Genomic DNA, 19,828 nt, shown 5'->3' on the forward strand with positions numbered 1-19,828 from the left:
CACAGGACTCGGTATGGATTAAATCCAACGAATGCTTCATCCCTACTAGAAAAAGTTCAAAATTTAAAAACGTTAAAAAAAAACCCAACGACCAAAGCGTTGACCACTTCACCTCCAACGCCGTCATAAATCATAATGCTTCTCCTTCTCTCCCCGATGGATTAACTGCCACGTCACGCAGCCATTATATTTTCCACAAGTCCAAATTCCTGGGAGTAAATAATAATAATTTTTTTCTACGGTGGAGATATTCGCACAGGATATACACCTTACATTAGCTTACTGATTCCAATACTTGGTCTAATACTTTAGTAGCAAAAAGTAGCCACCAAATAAAATAAAATTAAAATAAAATAGAATTAAAAACTCTAAATTCTAGAAGAACATTAGTAATGGAGATATGAACTGGTCTAGTCCACAGACTGCACTGATGAGTGGTTAAGAATCATGCCGTTGCTTGCTTTTTATTCTATATATTTTCTTATATTCTTTTTCTTCTTCTTTTAAATTCCAGAGAAGACTTTCATATGAATATGTCTATATTTTCTTTTCACAATCTAAAGAGTATTGTAGTTAAAGTTATTACCTTTTATTTATTAAGAGAAAGCCCATAAGAATAGACGAAATATCATTTATTTCAACTCAGAAAATTATAATTAGCAAGTTATAACCATTAGACTATAAGCTTGATACATAAAAAAAAATGAAATCGTTTGGACAAACCCTATAACTCGGCAAAGCATTAACTATTCAGTCGATACCGAAAAAGCTAGAGAAAACCTAACAATTATATATCCAAAAAGACTTCCATCAATCCTATCGCGATCCTAACAGATCAAAACCAATACTGAAGTAAACACGAACATCTTGTTTATATGTGATGTATGTAACTCTAAAAAAACTCGGCTAAGCTCTAAACCCTAAATTATAAAGATTACCGTATATTTTTCGAATCTTAGCATCTTGTTTGTTGATAAGATCAACTGTATGGAGATCACTTTTGCCAGGCAGGAATGAACTCCTTGCACCAAGTCTCCATCGATAATTAATTTCGTCAGCGATCAATTTTGAGACATATGAACCTACTTTTAAATTCAAAATATTTCCTTAAATATTCACAGTGACTAAGTCACTGCCTAAATCCTATTCACTAGTTCCTTAATAGCAGTATTAAGAGAAAATGACCTCTCATTTAAATCAACTCCATATCTATTGAAATGAATATCGTCATTGTGTATTTACTATATTAATTAAAAAAGAGAGAAAATTTTAGTAAAAAAATACCTTTTTTTTACCACGAAAAATAAAATGTTGGGTTTGTTTGCATTCTACTACTCTTAGCAGGGCGTTGACCATAATATATATGTTGTTAGGGTGTAAAGTGAAAAAAACTCCCCAAGCGAACCATTCCTTCGTTCGACCGATTCCCACGTCCTTTTCCCCCCTCTGCCGTCCTCCACCTTGAAGCCTTCCAATCTTTTCAATCCTTTCCCTTACTACTTCCAATAAGATTCAAACAATTAGCAAGCACTCCATGCCCCACTTTGACTTGGACAACTCCTACAATCCTAACAATTTCTTCTCCATCTCGACCGATCGCATCCTTTATATTCTATAACCCCGACCAGAACCTTTTACGAATCCTCAAACTAATTAATACGATAGACGAGATCGAGAAGCACACAACATACTGATTCTACGATGGTTGATGATTTGGTTCAGTTCTTATACTCCCTCGTACCTTTTCTTGAGCACCACTTCTGGATGGCTTTGTGCTCTACTTCTTCTTCTAGACATGCAAGTGTTTCAGTTTGCTGGAAGCAGCACGCCGAGCCGCCGCACGTCGGTCATAAGAGATCGACGAAGGAGGCGTTCGACCGGAACGTGCAGTCGACCGACGGCGGCGACGCCGAAGCTGAGAGGACCGAGCACGGGGAGAAAGCTCATTCGCTGGTGCAGATTAGGCAAGGATTAAGCTTTCCGTCGGTCGGAAAAGCGAGCGAGGCGAAGGCGAGGCGGCGGCCGACGATGCTAGTCATACCGCAGTCTTGTGCGGGGTCGGATTTCAGAAAGGGGAGGAAGGAGAAGGAGATGGTTGAGAAGGATTTGGAGGTAGAGGGAGGTGGCTTTTGCTTGCTTAGTAGAATGGGAGTGAGACATGCAAGGGAAGATGGTTATGGTGTAATAACTGACATCGATGGGAATTCCAAGCAGGTAGAACTTTCTACGTCTACAATGTTATTACATCTTATAACCAAGTAAATTAGCTAGGATGATAAATATATAGAGTTCCGTTAGGCTTCAAAGCTTAAGTTATTCAATTCTATGTGTAAGTCGAAGTTATGATATACATCATTATTGAATCGTTATCTAATAACTGAAGTTTTTAGAGTAGTTAGTGTGTTAATATGATATCAAAGCTTAGTTTTCTAGAGGTCTAGAATTTAAATCTAAATCCTTTTTTTTTTTAAGTTATCTATTTTTGTGCGGTGTGACAAATGAGGTTGCATGTAAGTAATAGCTTAAAGTATTAGTGTAGCGATGAGGTGATAAGTGTGAAAAAGTCCCTTAATTGGTTTGATTCTCTACTAGCGAAAGCTAATGAATTTGGTCTAGGAACTTTTCCATCAGAAAAGATTTAGAAATAGAAAAAAAAAGGTTTGGAAAATGGTTCATGGCAAATCTTGGTTTCTATGATGATAGATATTGGAACAAACTATAGAGTATCAATGGTGATCCATGTGGGGCTAGTTATGTAATACAAGTGCCAAGTTGCATACTATTATAAATGGAGTGTATATATATATATATATATATATATATATATATATATATATATATATATATATTCTTTCATAGTCTATGGCAATCAATTGCATCATAAAGTTTAATTTCTACCTAATTATTAATCCTTGCTCTTGTTTGAATCCTTCACAGGCTTTCTTTGGTGTGTTTGATGGGCATGGAGGGGTTGCAGCTGTGGACTTTGTCTCTGAGAAACTAGGGCAGAATATTATAGCAGCAATGGCTGAGGCAAAGAAGCTGCATGGAGAAGAAAACCACCTAGAAATAGCAATCAGGGAAGGCTATTTGACCACAGATAGAGAATTCCTTAGCCAGGTACCCAACTAACAAAATTCCAACTCCCAACTACCAATCACTTTATATATATATATATACTCCTGTGAATCTTTCAACTTGCCTTAAATAGAGGGTTTGTGTTTGACTTGATTTAGGTTTTAAATATTTAAGAAAGATAAGCTTTTAAGCAATGCATGCAGAAGAAACTGTTAAAAGTTTTCAATACTTAGAAGATTACAATGCAATTATTTTGCCCTCTAATTATTTGTGAACTAATATTAACAATCCACTTGCTCTTCTATAGGGTGTGAGCAGTGGAGCTTGTGCAGCTACTGTTCTATTGAAGGATGGGGAGTTGCATGCTGCCAATGTGGGTGACTGCAGAGTTGTTTTGAGCCACAAGGGAGTGGCAATTGCCCTAACAAGTGATCATAGCGCCAGAAGAGAAGACGAAAGGATCCGAATCGAGAGCTCGGTAAACCCTAATTTTGCTATTATACTGCGCTATACTATACTGTACTGTACTATACTATACTATGTTATGCTAACTACCATCATGATTGATTCATCTCAGGGAGGCTTTGTGAGTTGTCGAAGCGGAGTATGGCGAATCCAAGACTCGCTTGCGGTATCGAGAGCGATCGGAGATATCAACTTGAAGGAGTGGATAATCTCTGAGCCAGAGATTAAGAAGCTACATGTAACTCAAGACTGTGAATTTGTGATAATTGCCTCTGATGGGCTGTGGGATAAGGTATATAAACTTAGTCTAATCAGGATAACGCTTAGAACTTTGATAGAATCTTTCTCTAACATAGTGGATCTTGCTTGATGATTAGGTCACTAATCAGGAGGCAGTTGATGTTGTATTGAGGCACAACAACAAGTCCATGAGATCTTGCAAGGAGCTTGTTGAGATCTCCTGCAGTAGAGGCGGCAGGGATGACATCACAGTCATGGTGGTGGATCTCCAAAGATTTATAGGCTAAGTTGTTCGAAAGAAAAAGGAAAGGAAATTTGCAACCAGATTAGAGAAGTGGAATCCAAACGAGAAGATCTAGAGAGCATATGCTGGAGAGATTAATTAAGATGCATGGAGTAATCCCATGGGAAGATTATTAACAAAGTGGCACCTTGCGAATATATCCAGTAAGTAATTACATTTTTCGTAAAAAGAGAAAATTGTAATTTCTCAATGAACTTCTTCAGAACAATTTGATGATTGAGATGATAGGCAGATCATTCAAGAACTAGATAGAATTGGTTTACCTTTTCTTTTTCTTTTCTTCTTTCTTTTTTTTTTTTCTTCTTTTTTTGAGGGGGTATTGTATTGATATAAACCCTGATTAATATCTGCAATGATGTAAGAGAGATTTGCAGTAAGTATAAAAGAAATAAAAACATATTGTAATATTATTCAATCAATCTAAATTTAAAATAGTTTAAGGAGGGCATTATAAATCTCCTATTTCAATAAAAAATGAATAGAGAGACATAAATTATGGTACAAACTTGTAATTGGATTGATCCGATTAGATTTCATCGAGTTGGAACCCAATCCATATTGGATAGCAGTTTATGACGCTGAATTTGAATTTGAATTTGAATTATACAAAAGGTTATAATTCCTTCAAGCAACCGAATGCAATGAGGGTGAAAAGTTTCTTGGTTTTGAGGACCCTAATCTTATCGTGGCGATTGTTAGAGAGTCGATGACCGAAACAACTATGAGCAATTGGAGCCGACGATGTACATAAATGCTCCTCTTGTAGACACCTTGGGCTTTATTTAGTTTAAAACTAAGCTCAGAACTCAATTAGTTAGTTTTATTTTTTAGTTTTAGTTTTTTAAAGAGTAAGCTTGATTAGATATAAAGATGATCAAAAGATATTTAGTTACTGAATTAATTTAGAAATTTCTAAACTAAGTCTGAGAGAATTCCTAAACTCAAAGCAAACAAGGCCCAATTGTCTATCACCCCCTTAAATTATTGTACAACACTGATAATTGGATTGATCCGATTAGATTTCACCAAATTGGACAACGTCAGAAAAAATCCTAGGATTGGGTGTATCCTGAAACCCAATCCATATCGGCTAAATTTGAATTTGAATTATACGAAAGGATTATAATTCATTTGGTTTGAGACTAAGTTCCGAATTTAATTACTTAGTTAAATTTAATTAGATATAAAAATAAAATAAAAAGATGTTTGATCATTGAACCGAATCTCTAAACTAGTTCGGATAGAGTTTCTAAATTCAGAGCAAATAAGGCATATCACCCCCGGAGACTTTAACACTCGTTGACTTACTGTTCCATTGATAGGATAATGTTGTAAGTTTGAATCTTAATTCTTACTTGTTAGTTTAGTAGTAGTAGTACACGAATATGGACGGCCGATGATTTGTTCATCCCATTATCATGCCTTTTTGTAAATAACCACCTACATTTTAGACATATTGCTAGGCGTTTACTTGCAAAAAAAGAAGAAAAAAACAAAAGAATCTTTTCAAATTAGTCCCTTTTTAACCGGATATTCCTTCAGACACACACGAAGCTTGACCAAGTCTAAGATCTCAAGCAATTTCCAACTTAGAACTGAAAAAAGGAAAAAAAAAAAAAAAATAGGGGCTTAGAAAGAATATATTCCGGGAATATCTCTCTCTCTCTCTAAAGAGTCAAAACTGGCTCCTTTCCTCAGAGATACACTAAAGATCCCATCTTTGGCTAGTGATTACCGACAAATTAACACACACCACCATGGCGTTCCTAGTGTTCCTCTTGATCTCGTCCCTCTCCATGGCCTTCGCCAAGACCCAACTCTCAGATTCGCCAACTGCCTACCAGATGCTGGAGAGATTCAACTTCCCCAGGGGAATCCTCCCTGAGGGAGTACGGAGCTACCAACTGAGGCAAGATGGCTCCTTTGAGGTGTACCTGAGCAGCGACTGCGAATTCGAGGTCTCTGGCAAGTACCTCCTGCGTTACAAGCGAAGGATCGCAGGAAAAGTGCAATCTGGGTCGTTGGAGGAGTTGAATGGGGTGAGTGTAAAGGTCCTCTTCCTCTGGATCGGCATCGATAAGGTTCAGAGGAATGGTGACGAGCTCAGCTTCTATGTTGGCCCGCTGTCGGCGTCGTTTCCAACGGATAACTTCGACGAGTGCCCGGAGTGTCGCTGCGGATTCGACTGCGCCACCACCGCCGCCGCCGACACTTCCTTGGTTTCGGAGTGCTAGGATTTAGGACTCTGGTTGGAGGTGATGGCTTTATGTGTTTGTTTCCTGTTTTGTTTAGAGTTGGGTTTTTAGTTGTTTTCATGTAATAGATTATATATATAACTGAAATTTCTGCATATGAATTGGGAATTATAATCAAATTCTTATGCCGAACCAACCAACTCTAGTAGAGTTGCTAAGTATCTTGCTAATAACTAAGAAGGTTCAACTCCAACCCCAAATAATATTGTGTAGAAATTATTTGATAGTTTGATGGCTTAGTTTAATTCGGTTGATGACTCAACAGTACAGTTAACTTGAAAGAACAGATTGGTAATGCAACTGTTTATACTGCTAGTCAACATGATACAGTTAATTATACTTTCATAAAGCTAATCACATTACTAATTGGTTGACTAACCGAGAAGATTAACCTATAAAATCTTTTAATTTTTTTAAAAAAAATTAAGTATATTAATTTCTCTTCGTTCACACTAAGTTTCAGAATTCATCAACCACATTAATTTCACCATTTACACGATAGAGGATTTTAATTAGCAGCTATAAATTAATGTGAACCACTGACGATTAGATGCTTAAAATTGAGATGTAAAAAGTGTATTAAGTTAAAACTTGGGCCAAAATTATTTAACAATTGCAACTTAATATGAATCACAAAAGATTAAATGCTTAAAATTTATATGTGAAGTCGTAAGTTTGAATCGGGATAAACTTTGTACCCCAAAAAGTAAACTGTAATTTAAATTTTAAATGGTTAAAATTAAAAATTAAAAGGATTAATTAAACAGTAAACGCCGTCTGTGGGAATCGAACCCACGACCACATGGTTAAAAGCCATGCGCTCTACCAGCTGAGCTAAGACGGCTCGATGTTTGAGATAATTCCAAGACAGAATTAAATGGATGTAATTTTCAGATACATAGAACTGTCAAACTAAATGGAGAGAAGTTCAACAAATTATTGCATATAGACCAAGGAATCTCCCAAGTTTAACTGACGCATATCATTCATTTGATTAATCAACTACCACACCTCCTTAATAATTAAACTGTGTGCTACTTGCTTTCCACAGCAGGAGAAGCAAAAGATGATTTGGAATGCATCCTTTCTAGCATCATAAGGTCCTACCTGCCTCCTCTAAACCCAAATAAGCAGAAATCAAGAAGCTGTACACCCTCAGATCAGTGGAGAGAAGTCTGAGAATAAGGAGATCAGAATCTCATTACAGCTGAAGAGATTTTCAGAAGAGGTTCCAAGGCATCAGGAGCGAACTTCGTCGCAAAAAGGAAACAAACAGATGTCGGATGGGCGTTATACATGCAGATTGTCCCGTTATTTCTAATGGACTTGATGAAGTTCTTAGTAATGTCTTTACCGCCATATGTTGTCGGATGCGGACCTCCCCTCGACCAGTCAGCCCACATCACACTCCTGTTTGCGATGGAGGCACCATGAAACATGCTCAAGTATGTAGGGATATAGTGCTCATCTGGGTAACAAGCAGAGTTGCAGTACTTTTTAAAGATGGAATAGTACTTCCTCTCTGCAACTATATCCACAGCCAATGATCTATTGAGTTCAACCCACTGTGACCCTTTCCTCCATTGAGATAGCATGATGTCGGGGGCCATGCGGTCATTATAATGGTCAGTGACATGGGGTAAGTTTTCATCAACGGATTCCACAAAGCTATAGGATGACTTCATGAGGTAGTCATAGACGGTTGGGAAATTGAAGACTGGAATTGAGCTCTCTGATATCAGAACAAAATGTTCGTTTGAGTAATCCAACAATGCATTGGCCATGAGACGTTTCTGTGCATCAACCATCCATATAGATCCCCACTTAACTTTCTGCACAAGGACAGAAAATAAAAGACAGGTTAGATAAGATACAAACAGCAAAAAGTCATAGTCAACTAATTCCATTCTGAGATTCAATTGTTATTAGGGAAGTTTAACATCAACAATTAAGGTTAATAAAAAATGTTCTGTGGACTGTCGCATAAAGTAATTACTACCCCATGGCCGACAATGATGCTGAGGAATTGGCACACAATAACAGAAAGAGTGAATGATATCTTTTGATAGAGTATTATCACTGAATATGAAAGTGTGTATTCTTAATCAATTAGAGTCCAATCCTAAAGTCTAAGGATCTAAGAAAGTTTTTATCCCAAGAAAAAAAAAAGGATCTAAGAAAATTTACTCATATAGGGAAAAACCAAACAGAATGGCAATATTAACAAATTCTGAGAACAATCACAAAAGTATGTAAAAGAATAACACCATGAAAAGTAGTTACCAAAAATGAGGATGAGGATGAAAAAATAGGGCCCTGATCATTTTGAGACAGTTAAGGGTCTAAACTGTAACCAGAGTTTGAGCATGAAATAAATTGATAATCTAGTAATCCCAGATTAAATTATAATTGGCGCAGATCATCCGCACCTCAATCATTTAGACTGTCAATGGTGCGAATAAAACTAGTCATTCAAAAATTTAATTTTCCATTGTTGAAAATCTTAAGACTAGTTATGAAATTCTCCTACAAGCTAATCAGACTGTTGCACTTACAGACCACAAAATTTGCTTCTTTGTGTAAATAAATAAGACAAATCCCTGCAGCTTCTTCTGAAGGATAGTTTCGATGAAGCTAATAATGCTCACTTGTCAGCTAGTTTGCCATCAGTTACAAACAAACTTGGAAGGAACAACAAGTCTGAATTTTGTTCAAAAGCTTAACTGTGGAAAAGCACAACGTAATGTCTTTTCCAGATTCTATGGCTCAGATGAACCTCCCAGGAAGTTACCAAAATTTATCCTATATGGTGTATTCTTCAAGACATTACAAAAATGGAATATTCTGATATCATTCATATAAATTTTGCTCAAATTTATTATATGTATCAAATGAAGAATTCATAGAAACTTAATATAGATAATCCCAATAAGAAAGAACGGATGGAGAATTACTCTACTCTACTCTAGTCTTTACCTCCACATGCTTAAAAAAAAGGTTTCATGAGAATAAATCAGGATAGAGTTCATGTTCATAGAGCTACCACATATTGTATGGTAAGCAAGAACCAAAAAAAAAAAAAAACTTGAGGAAAACTATATGCAAGTTATACCTCAATTGGAATATGGCGGCCATAGAAAGGAGATCCTGCAGACACATTAAGCTCGTAGTATGGATAAGAATGCACGTAAATTGTGTAAAACTTATCATGCCCTTTGAAAAATCGTTCCCACAATGGCAAGAACGGTAGAGATCCCTTGATCATGAACATGAATGCTACTTTCGGTGTTTTCTCGAGAGGGTACTCCTCTTTCTTGGGAACCATTGAAGCCCTCCAGAACAACTCATCATCTGTCATAGCATGCATCAATTGGCATGGTTTCACGAAATACTTTATATTCAAGGGATCCAGCTCGCAACTTGATGTGTAAATGCTCCTGGGAAAGAAGAGTTCTGTCTGCGAGGTGAAATACCGAGAGAAATGTGTATTCAGAGACAAGCCAAGAACTAGCCCCGCCATGAAGACAATTATACCCCAGATGATCTTTATTAGCCGAACTAAAAAATCCTTTCTTGGATTTGAAAAGAATAATTCGGTCTCGTCCTTAAAAATCTTATTCCTCATCATGGACTTCAACTCAGACTTACTCCCAATCTGAACGCCACTTCTGTCTCTACACCACTAAACAGACTTTGTATCAACTAGTGTCCAGCAAGCCAAATCCAGCTCACCCTGAGACGATTAGTTACTAAATTAGGGATCCAAAGCGCAACCAGAAAACCCATGGATCAATGAACGTATCCGTAAATGGAGTATTCCAAATCAAAATCTCAAGACCCAGAAGCAAGCCTCAAAACTATATCCCACCTATAAATTTAGAATCGAACCAAGAAGCTAACCTCCAAGATGAGAAAGGCGAGGTCTTGTCCCACCCACCTCGCCTCCTCCGCCCTTCCTGGATCCGGATGACCTGGTGTTTCCCGAACTCCGAAACTACGATCTAAGATTCCATTTTGAGCCACACCCAGATGCCGAAATGCCTCGGATTGCTCAAAACCAACAAGAAATCCGACATCTTCGACCGCCAGAGATGGCAAGAATAAGAAGACAGGAGAGAGTTAACTTACGGAATCCTCAAAACTTGGATTCCAGATCTTCCTAAGATTTTATGGAGATCACATGGAGGAGACGAGGGAGGAGTAGAAGAGACTAAACGAAGATGAGGGGGAGGAACCTTCGAGCCTTCTGTTGATGTGTCTACTGGATAGAGACGAGTTGGTATAGAAGACAGGCGTCACAGGCTATTCTCATAAAAAATAAATAAATAATAAATCTTCTAAAGAGACGAGGTGGACACTGGAGAGGCTCAATACTCTATTTACTTCAGTAATTGTTCATTAGTGATGAACTATGTTAGAGAGAGAGAGAGAGAGAGAACTATGTTAAACAATAGGTGAGAAAAGAAAACAAATAGAGAAAAAAGAATCTCTTTTATTATTTGAATAAATAAGAGAAAAGAAGAGTTTCTCACTGTTGCTCCATGAGTTTATTCTTTCCTAAACCTATTATCCAGACAAAAGAAAATAATAGGCTTTGACTTCATTTGGGATTCATTTTGATTGATTCTACAACAAGGCTTAAAATAGATTTCAATTGAAACTGGTTCAGAGCATGGCTTAATTACAACCCCTAAATGTAAGAGTTAATTGATAATAGATTAGAACAAGGGGGCGGGGATCCTCTACTCCCAAGATTGCAGGAATTCAGTACATTTATTAGCTATTTTGGAACTTTTCTTTTTTTGGTCTAAAATGGATTAATCTCCATCATCATGCTTCTACTCTTCCCCCTCTCTCTCTCTCTCTCTCTCTCTTCACCGACAACCTCTTCCTCGACAGTGCTGCCTCTCCCTTATCACTGCAGTTCTCTTACTCTCCTCTCTCGGCATCCTCTCATCCTCTTTTAATGTTTTTGTTCTCCCTGGCTGCTGGCTCCCACCATCGCCATCCCCTCTAAGATCATAGTTGTCATCCTCCTCCTTGGCTACCGCCGTTGTCCTCACACATGCATGTGTTGGGATTTTCATCCGGGAACGAGACCTGCATGCATGTTCTTAACAAAGCTGGCCATTCTTTGAAGTCGATCGGGTGGTGATCTAGAATTCGAGTATGATCGCAAGGGAATATATCTTGATATTATCCCGAGAAGGTATTCCCTTACTCCCCTTGCTTGGTTGATGCATTGGAACACCATAGTTTTTGTTAAGATGAAGTAGTAGAGCACTAGTTTGATCTTTTGATGGTAGGTACAAAGCATTCATGTGTTCTTGTATATATTGGGACTAGATAGAAGGAAAGTATATATTGAATTCCTTAGGAATCACTGCTTTGAATTTACATAAGATTGGATAACATTATCAATTAAGCTGTACAAATTTGCAAGTAACATCATGCATTAGAGTAGCCAATCTTGGAGCAATTAAATACGGTGGATGCTCTATTTACAAGCTTAAGAACTTCCTATCAAAATATAGGCTCGGATGCAATTCCTTCTTTGAAGGGCCCAGAATCATGTAGTATCTTGATGACTTGCTTAACCTGCAACATGGAGACAGCACATCAAGGATATAGGAAAAAAAGTGAATGAGCATGAAACTACATCCTGAAGATAGCCCAAGAATGATTTAAATAGGATTTTTATCATGATGTTTGAAAGGAAATGAAGTCTCCCTGTTTCAATTGGAAGACCAATGAGAAATGTGAAATTGTTCACAGTGACTCCAGCAATCTAACTATGTTCTTTAGATGAAAGGACAAATCATTAGAAGTGAATATCTTAGAAGATGTAGAAGGCAGAGAACAACATCATTGATGAATCGAGGAAGATGCAACTGTATCTAGAAAAAAAAGAAACAAGTTATGAGAGGGTTCAGTGTAATCAACTCAAGATTAGGTCTGCATCTGTCATTCACTTACTCTTGTTCCGATTGTATTGGAAAGAACTGGGAACTTGAGATTTAAAAACATATTCCTTAAAAAGATATTCCAACGAGGCTTTGCTTATGAAGCTAAAAGAATAGAACGATACCTGAACAGTCTCGTGTAGAAGAAAACTTTCTATGGCTTTTCTGAAACCATCATCCAAGATGTAATGGCAGCTGTAGGTTGCCACAGGAAGGTAACCACGTTGTATCTTATGTTCTCCTTGAGCACCTGCCTCCACCTTACTTAGGTTTAACTCAATGGCCGCTTCAATCGCCTGAAGAAAATCAAATTCCCATAAGCACACATAAACAAAGTTATGATGTATGAAAAGATTAATACTTCTTTCGTTACAGTGGTGTTATCACAAGTCATCACATGAAATCTGACTTTTTGCAAGTAATCACAAATGGATGTATTGCATCTTTTACATAAATGAGCGGAAAAGTGGATAATAATTCCTTCTAAAAGGCATCCCATGAAATATCCTTTTCTCTTAATCATCACCAAGGAATTATGAGAAATTTTTTACAAAGGGAGAGAAGTGGTGTTACAATATATCATGACACAACGTGCTGGATGGATCTAGAAAGCCCTTAGACAATAGTTTGCATCTGCATAGTTTGCTGATGTTCTCCTAAAACCGGAGTTTAACTTTTAATTGGTAGGCCATGCCTCTAAGAAATAGGACTAAAACAACATACCATGAGTTATAGCTACATGCTGGCACTTTGCATAATGAGGCAAGATCACCATATTAATAGAGTACATCTTCGATCTTCCCATTACAGGTGAAAAGATGAACAGCAATAATCTAACAACATAACTATTCTCCTCCAGAAAAGGGATGGAAAAGGGGGATGCTGCTCAGGTGTTTGCAAGTGTATGGACAGAACAAAGTGTAAGATAAGATAAAAAAGCAGTCTCAAATCTCAATCCGTTGTTCTTCAATTAACAATATTGACTAAGAATAAAAGTTGATTACTAAAACTGCTGCATAAGTATGATTAACCATCCATATTTGCAAACTTTTGAGATTAGTATATAGTTACCTGGTAGTAACAAGCTTCAAAATGTAAATTTGGAAAGTAAGCATGTGGTAAACACCCCCACAGGCGGCCAAACAAAGTATCACCTCCAATAAGGTTAAGAGCTCCTGCAACAAGTTCATCCCCATCTTCAGCAACAATAAGTAGCACTCTGTCACCCATCTTGGATCCCAAATTGTGAAAGAAGTCCCTCGTTAGGAAAGCTCTACCCCACCTACACACTCATAAATAGCCCATTTAAACATCTGGGAAGAAATCCTGGAAGTGCAGAATTATCGTTAACCATTATATCCAAGAAAGTTGCAAGTCATGACATGTACAATTGAATCCCTGAGAAATCATTCATCCTCTCACAAATGATATTACATATCAAAGAAAACAGCAAATGGGCTAACATAAGTGCCGATAGATGCCTGCAGAGAAGTGTCTGTAAGTACTATGGTAGCCCAAATTTCATCTAGCAAAGAATTTCTACATATACTTCTCAGCCTTCTGGCTAAAACCAACTTTTAGCCTTTTAAAACATTGTATGATATCTTGGAAGCCTCTTATGCAAGTGCCATGCAAAATTTGGCAGTCTCAAATTCATCAGGAAACTCGAATTATCAATTATAGCATTGTAATTCCGTCTCATATTCACAATGGTATATTTGTGATGTACTAGAGCATGGCACAGGTTGCTAAGAACAAAACTGGGGATGAGCATCAATTCCTCTCAAACAAGGAATTAAGCTATTTTATAAGTTCATTTGAATTTGATATTAAATACTTTCTTTTTGAAGTTGCCCTCTCCACAATCATAGCAGGGCCCTGCATTCCGACTAATTGCAGTAGGTAATAGCAATGTTGTTCCTCTCTCCACAACCATAACAGGACTGTGCATACCATTAATTGCAGTAGGTAACAGCAATCTTGTTCCTCTGTTCATCTCTTCCATGTAATAATGTCTTCCATCAATACAAGGCCGTCTCTTCTTTTCTCACAATTTCTGTCCAAATCATGTTAGGTCTTCCCATGTTAGGTCTTCACCTCCCTCTTGGCGTCACCTCATATTCGAATTATATCAGATATCCATATATTAATGAAAGGTACATTTTCCCTTTGACATATCTGAACCATCTTAAAATATTGATCATATATTAAATTATTACATATAACTGACACTAGTCCTAAGTCACATGAGGCAAACTGAACATCTGAGACACACCCAAAAGAAAAGAAAATCCACTCCATAAGACTGAATAACCAAAATTTCTATTATGTTTCTAATCTTTGTAGCAAGCATACAAAATCAGATGCCGATGGTATGGGTTCATTCAGATAGCATATCATATTGAAGATCACCCAAGATGAACAGATTTAGAAAAAAGGAAGACAGGAATCTAATCCACCAAGAGAGTTAGCAAGGAAAAGAAAATGAGAATTAGAGAAGAACTGAACTTATTATCAGTTGTGTTCCTATAGAACTTATAGAAGGAGTCCCAATGTTTAGCCTGCAATAACACAATCAGGAAAGATGATGTAAGAACTTAATGGAGACAAGTATTCATCAGTCTATGCAAGAGAACAGTGATTCTTTGCCTAGCAGTAATAGAGAAAAAAAAAGGAGATGAATCTGCAAACCAGTATGCTATAAAGAAGACATCTGAAACCTAGTGACCTTGGACAGAAGTTAGCAATTTCATCACAGTATAGAATTGATTACCTTTATCTCATCCCCACGGAGACGCCTCATTTTCAAATTTTGGAGAGGGATCTGCAACAGAATCCCACAAGATCAACTTTTACAAACCACGAAGCGTAGCAATCGTGTCTCATATCTAACTAGGAAGCAGACAATACTGCAAGTGAATAGCTAAAAACTTCACTGGATTGAATTAGTGAAAGTGTGAAACCTCTTCGTATGGCAGTTAGAAAACATATTAGCAAGAAATACTCCAGAAACCATGTTACCAACAACAGTAAAATAAATACACATATTTATCCATAAAGGAATATATGAATAAACAAAACAACAGCTTTACCTTTTTCCTTTCCTGCCTGATATTTTTCCTTTTGCTTTGCTTCATATCCATCAAGAACTCATCAAAACTACGTGCAACACAAAAATTAAGTTCAGTGAAGGCCATAAATACTGTTGTCAAGAATCAAGATACAAGAAGTGTGCTAAGAATCATATGGAAAAGGCAAAAATCAACTATTTTCTTATGGGATGTCAATAGTTAATAATTGTATTTTCCCTATTACAAGAAACTAAAGGAAGCTAAAATACTTGCAGTGTTGACCTGAAAATTGTCAACTCCTATACAATCATAATTACAAAACTATAGCATCACTAGCCAATACTACAATCTGCCAGATAACGGTGGCGAACATGGGTCATATGTAATAGGTTCCTGGATGATTAGGTAAAAAGTATTTTGCATTTGAGAAATGTTGGAGAGTAACATATATATAAGCTTTTGAAGCAAACATAATTTCCAGGAAGGTTAAGAATCTGAGAAATATTAAGGGTACAAAAAGAATGCCTACTAGCTGTTTCGTGTCTGAGAATTCGATAAACAAATAAATGAAAAGTTATGTCCAAGAAATCCATCCAGAAGTTAACCAATAATAAAATCTCCTTTTCTTTTCCCTCACACAACCGTTGCAACCTTATGCTGGATTATGCACTCAAAGAATATCCAGATGTTATCAGTACCAAACTGCCACAAGTACTTGCACATGTTTTTGGATAGCTCGGCATACATATTTGGCCATTTCAATCTTCTATCTATGTATAAAAAGTTGTAACTCCACAGATTGGATTTGCCTAAACCTAATGAAAATTAATAATTGCCAATTTGAATATCAGTTTGTAACTCTTCGGATTCTGCTTACTGTTCTTTGTAACAAGCAAATAGAGTGGAGGTAAGAGTCAAGATACATTCTGAATAGCTTACTTCTTATAATTGCGATTTTTCCAGTGATACTGCATTCCAATTCTCTGCAGAAACCCATCATTCTTCAACTTGTGCCATTCAGTTTCAGATGGAAAAGTCACATGCAATGATGAGATCTGGAGCTGTCCAAGAGATTGAACAGTCAATAGCCAATTATAGAAGTATAACATGCAAGAGGTCTATCAACCTGTCCAAGGAAATGACATGATCTTTAATGAAAATTAATTTCCAGTGAAAGCATTCCGGAAACATAAAACCAATTCAAGTATTTACTAAAGTAGCAGTCATTTAGTATATCTATATACTCTAACAACAAAAGATAACAATTTAAGTAGCAACCGTTGTAATAACATAACATTGTATAGCTTAAGTAGAAGCTGGCATAGAAGAAAGCTAGTAAAACAACACAGAATGTGGCAGAAAGGATGCAATTCCAGTTCTTCTATCTTACAATGATCTTTAATGAACTCCTATACCAGCTCAGAGTATTGACAGTGACACAGTAATCGAGCTTTCATTTTGATAATCCCAATAAGCATGCATTTTGGATGACATAGATATGTATATTTGGAGGACTTATACACATACTTCTCCCCTGCTTAAACCCATTCAAGCCGTTTTTGCATAGGTTTCTTTCTCAAAAAGGATCCAACAAAATTGTGAAAGGTTTTATGACCAACTGCCTACCCAATGTCAATCCTTAAGAAATTAGCATGTAACTCCTGCTCAAATAAAAATTAGGCAAGAGAGGAACTTGCTATGAAACTTATCAACTCCAGTCAGCTGGTAAGCAATGTAACTCACAGGCAGCATTTTAAAATTAATACACTTTAGACAAAAGAAAACAATGATAAAAGAACATATAGGGCTGTTGTCACCTTTGATGTGCACATATATCAAAGAGCCCAATGAAAACAAAATGAACTAAACTGCAGATAGAAGCTGATATTCTAATATCAGTATCAGTGGAATACCTTGGTGGTCAGGTCCTTCAATGCAGTGACCAACATATCAAACACCTGATCTCTATAGCAAGTGTTACGAACCAATATTCTTTGGCCTGTTACTGGAGTGAAAGGTATGCAAGATTGTAGCTTTGGATAGTACTCGGAACCATATCTATAGTATGCATCAGCCCAAGAATGATCAAAAACAAACTCTCCATAAGAATGGCTGCAATTTCAGAGTACAATAATTCAGAAAATTTCGAATATAAAAGGCAGCTAGACTATTTCTGATGAGCAGCAATTTCTTTTGGAAAATTTTCTTTTCTTCAAAAAAGAATAAGATAACCGAAAGATTCTTGATGCTAAACCTTTTAAGATAAAGTGGAACAACACCTATAACATTTTTATTCTCATCATGAGCAACAATATGCTGAGGCGACCATCCTGTTTCCTGAAATCGGTAAGATAAGTTATCAAAATTAAATTTGGAGTTATGTTAATATTGAAAGGTACTTTATAAATGCAAGATAGTGGGCGTTATGGTATGAAAGGCTAGAGAACCATGTAATGTGATGATCGTTGGGCCTATCCCTTTGTTGATGTTATCTTTTGGCATTCCATTAAACAATAGCGAGAGTGACCCAGAAAGCACAATACATGGTCAAGTTCAATTATATCAATTGCCTACTACATCAATCTTGAACTAGGTCACTACCTTAACAGTACATTCAACTTGGTACAATCTCTAACTCTACTTGGTCCTGAAAAATAAAAATTGGAAGCAAGTGAAATAAGGATGTGCTGAAACCAGTTCCACACCCAAGAGTCCAAGACCAAAAGAAAGACCAAACCAAATGTTTCAATAGGAAAGTTCATTGAAGAATCAATATTTTTGTTTGTTGACAGTCAAATCCTCGTGATCAATACAAAATTACAAATATCTTATTTTAGGATGTATGTGTTAGTATCATAAGCATACTCATGCCATCTAAGATTGACACAATTACATTTATAAATTGAAGAGTTCACGTAATATGGAGAGGTAATCTTTGATCTAATATGATTTAACCTAAAATGTGTGATGCTCAAAAGGAGAAAATAATAACCTATAGTATGAAGAGTGGCTAATCACTCTATACAAGAATAACAACAGCCAAGCCTTTAGTTTCATTTATTTAGGCTTGGTGACAAATTCAGTGAAGTACATAAGCTAGCAAAATAAATGAATTGAGAACTAAGACCAGCAATTAGCAAGAGTGGAAAAATAATATGTTAGCTAAGTTGCAAACCTTCACTGCACAACCTGACTCCTCTAAGCTTGAGAGGAAAGCATGAGTAAGAAAAGGATTAAACTTTTGATTGCCAGTTGCATCAACAGCGCATGCATCCCAATTGTCCGAAGAAATTTCTAAGATTGAAGAAACAACTGAAAGGGATATTTTCTGCTGCTTCACCTCATTGAATGATGTGTCCTACATAAAAAGAAGGTATAAAAGAATGACGCACGAGATGAGAAAGTCCTCGATAATAAGATCTTTAGAACAAAGAAAATAAGAACACCTCTGAGGCTGACCCTGTCAGTGTGTATGTACCCAAGGAAGGATTCAGGTCATGTAGCCCTACAGTCCTCTTGGGCCGCCAAAAAATTGCAGTGACCTTACATGGAGACCTCATATTGTGTGAAGTTCGCCTGCAGAATGAACTTCGCTGCAAAATAGTTTTCATGCAAAAGGTCATAAACTTAATGAATTGGAAATTAGGCAAAATAAATAAGAAAAGACCATAAGTTGGCTGATAAATTCAGGAAAATGGATGAACAAGACAAATCAGTCAGTTGACAAATAGAGCTTTAGTTCTTATGCTCATGATTTTCCAATCAAGGTAACATAAAATGCAACAACTCTCAAAAAATTTGGAAATAGACGTACTAGGAAACATAAGTTAAATATATGATTCCTACTCCAGAGCTTAAAGCCAAATAGTGCATACAAATCACAAAGCCCAAACACAAGATACCGAATCGATCGGGCAAAAGGTGATAGCAATTAGCACCAAGAACGGGTAGATGAAGTAATGCAAAGTTTTACCGTACGGAGAGGAGGCAAACCGAGGAACGGAGAAGGGTGAGGGGTCGCAGAGGCCGCCATGGCTGAGGCGACCGAGCTCTCCCACTATTCCAGTGAGAGGGTAGAAAAAAAAGGAAGAGATTCTTGAAATAAAAGTTGCCGGAATATACTGAGGGCACGTGGAGCGCTGTTGATCACCGAGGCTGTGGGGGCTAATCTTTAAAATGTCGTCGCGGAGACTTCGTTAAAATAATACCAGAGCCGAATATGGAAGCCTTAACCGATGCCGACTTTTCCGCACCCGAGGGCAGGTCTTCGTAGATCACCAGGGACTTAATATTTGAAATCCATCGTCTTACTTAATCAACGTTATAAAATTGTACCCAGTCTCGTATTTAAGCTAAGCATACTAGATGCATAAAAAAACGTTTTCAAATTTACTATTTGCCTGCATTTTAATACCAATCGGATAATGCTCAATTAGTTAGAAAGAAATGGTT

The 19,828-nt window shown here is 36.9% G+C and overlaps 4 protein-coding genes and 1 non-coding gene across 6 annotated transcripts; 2 read left to right on the plus strand and 3 right to left on the minus strand.

The window, feature by feature from the left end:
* The first annotated feature begins 1,677 nt into the window (after positions 1–1,677).
* On the plus strand, positions 1,678–4,397 carry LOC140758314 (probable protein phosphatase 2C 77). The gene is made up of 5 exons (XM_073094420.1): positions 1,678–2,214; positions 2,938–3,120; positions 3,386–3,556; positions 3,656–3,835; positions 3,921–4,397. Exons 1-5 carry the CDS (start codon positions 1,702–1,704, stop codon positions 4,068–4,070), a joined length of 1,197 nt encoding a protein of 398 aa, XP_072950521.1. The 5' UTR covers positions 1,678–1,701; the 3' UTR covers positions 4,071–4,397.
* Positions 4,398–5,711: 1,314 nt separating this feature from the next.
* LOC140758181 (uncharacterized) lies at positions 5,712–6,461 on the plus strand. The gene has a single exon (XM_073094268.1). The coding sequence runs from the start codon at positions 5,845–5,847 to the stop codon at positions 6,319–6,321; it is 477 nt and encodes a 158-aa protein (XP_072950369.1). The 5' UTR covers positions 5,712–5,844; the 3' UTR covers positions 6,322–6,461.
* Positions 6,462–7,113: 652 nt separating this feature from the next.
* TRNAK-UUU (transfer RNA lysine (anticodon UUU)) lies at positions 7,114–7,186 on the minus strand. Its single transcript has one exon. It is a non-coding gene; the product is annotated as a tRNA-Lys (tRNA).
* A 145-nt stretch (positions 7,187–7,331) lies between these two features.
* On the minus strand, positions 7,332–10,637 carry LOC140758404 (glycosyltransferase BC10-like). 2 transcript variants are annotated; one of them, XM_073094554.1, is made up of 3 exons: positions 10,211–10,637; positions 9,455–10,075; positions 7,332–8,174 (listed from the first exon to the last, which is right to left on the minus strand). In XM_073094554.1, the coding sequence occupies exons 2-3, from the start codon at positions 9,968–9,970 to the stop codon at positions 7,533–7,535; spliced, it is 1,158 nt and encodes a 385-aa protein (XP_072950655.1). In that variant the 5' UTR covers positions 9,971–10,075; positions 10,211–10,637; the 3' UTR covers positions 7,332–7,532. The 2 variants fall into 2 exon arrangements, with proteins under 2 accessions (XP_072950655.1, XP_072950654.1); XM_073094553.1 differs by having other exon boundaries at positions 10,243–10,636.
* Positions 10,638–11,691: 1,054 nt separating this feature from the next.
* LOC140758312 (uncharacterized) lies at positions 11,692–19,535 on the minus strand. Its single transcript, XM_073094418.1, has 12 exons — positions 19,350–19,535; positions 18,823–18,969; positions 18,552–18,734; positions 17,631–17,713; positions 17,290–17,488; positions 16,316–16,437; positions 15,398–15,464; positions 15,079–15,129; positions 14,814–14,866; positions 13,377–13,587; positions 12,431–12,601; positions 11,692–11,940 (listed from the first exon to the last, which is right to left on the minus strand). The coding sequence occupies exons 1-12, from the start codon at positions 19,407–19,409 to the stop codon at positions 11,866–11,868; spliced, it is 1,422 nt and encodes a 473-aa protein (XP_072950519.1). The 5' UTR covers positions 19,410–19,535; the 3' UTR covers positions 11,692–11,865.
* Between the last annotated feature and the right edge of the window lie 293 nt (positions 19,536–19,828).

This window comes from Typha angustifolia, chromosome 3 (genome assembly GCF_048772165.1).
Source record: "Typha angustifolia cultivar Huaian chromosome 3, ASM4877216v1, whole genome shotgun sequence".
Lineage (NCBI taxonomy): Eukaryota > Viridiplantae > Streptophyta > Magnoliopsida > Poales > Typhaceae > Typha > Typha angustifolia.

Bases quoted from the DNA above. Each gene is read 5' to 3' on its own strand.
- LOC140758314 (XM_073094420.1), top strand. From the start codon at position 1,702: ATGGTTGATGATTTGGTTCAGTTCTTATACTCCCTCGTACCTTTTCTT. The intron at 3,557-3,655 runs GTAAACCCTAAT...GATTCATCTCAG, and splicing joins GGATCCGAATCGAGAGCTCG to GGAGGCTTTGTGAGTTGTCG. The intron at 3,836-3,920 runs GTATATAAACTT...CTTGATGATTAG, and splicing joins CTGATGGGCTGTGGGATAAG to GTCACTAATCAGGAGGCAGT.
- LOC140758181 (XM_073094268.1), top strand. From the start codon at position 5,845: ATGGCGTTCCTAGTGTTCCTCTTGATCTCGTCCCTCTCCATGGCCTTC.
- LOC140758404 (XM_073094554.1), bottom strand. From the start codon at position 9,970: ATGATGAGGAATAAGATTTTTAAGGACGAGACCGAATTATTCTTTTCA. The intron at 8,175-9,454 runs GTATAACTTGCA...GTCCTTGTGCAG, and splicing joins GCCGCCATATTCCAATTGAG to AAAGTTAAGTGGGGATCTAT.
- LOC140758312 (XM_073094418.1), bottom strand. From the start codon at position 19,409: ATGGCGGCCTCTGCGACCCCTCACCCTTCTCCGTTCCTCGGTTTGCCT. The intron at 17,489-17,630 runs GTTTAGCATCAA...CTGAAATTGCAG, and splicing joins GTTCCACTTTATCTTAAAAG to CCATTCTTATGGAGAGTTTG. The intron at 11,941-12,430 runs GTATCGTTCTAT...TCCATGTTGCAG, and splicing joins TTCTACACGAGACTGTTCAG to GTTAAGCAAGTCATCAAGAT.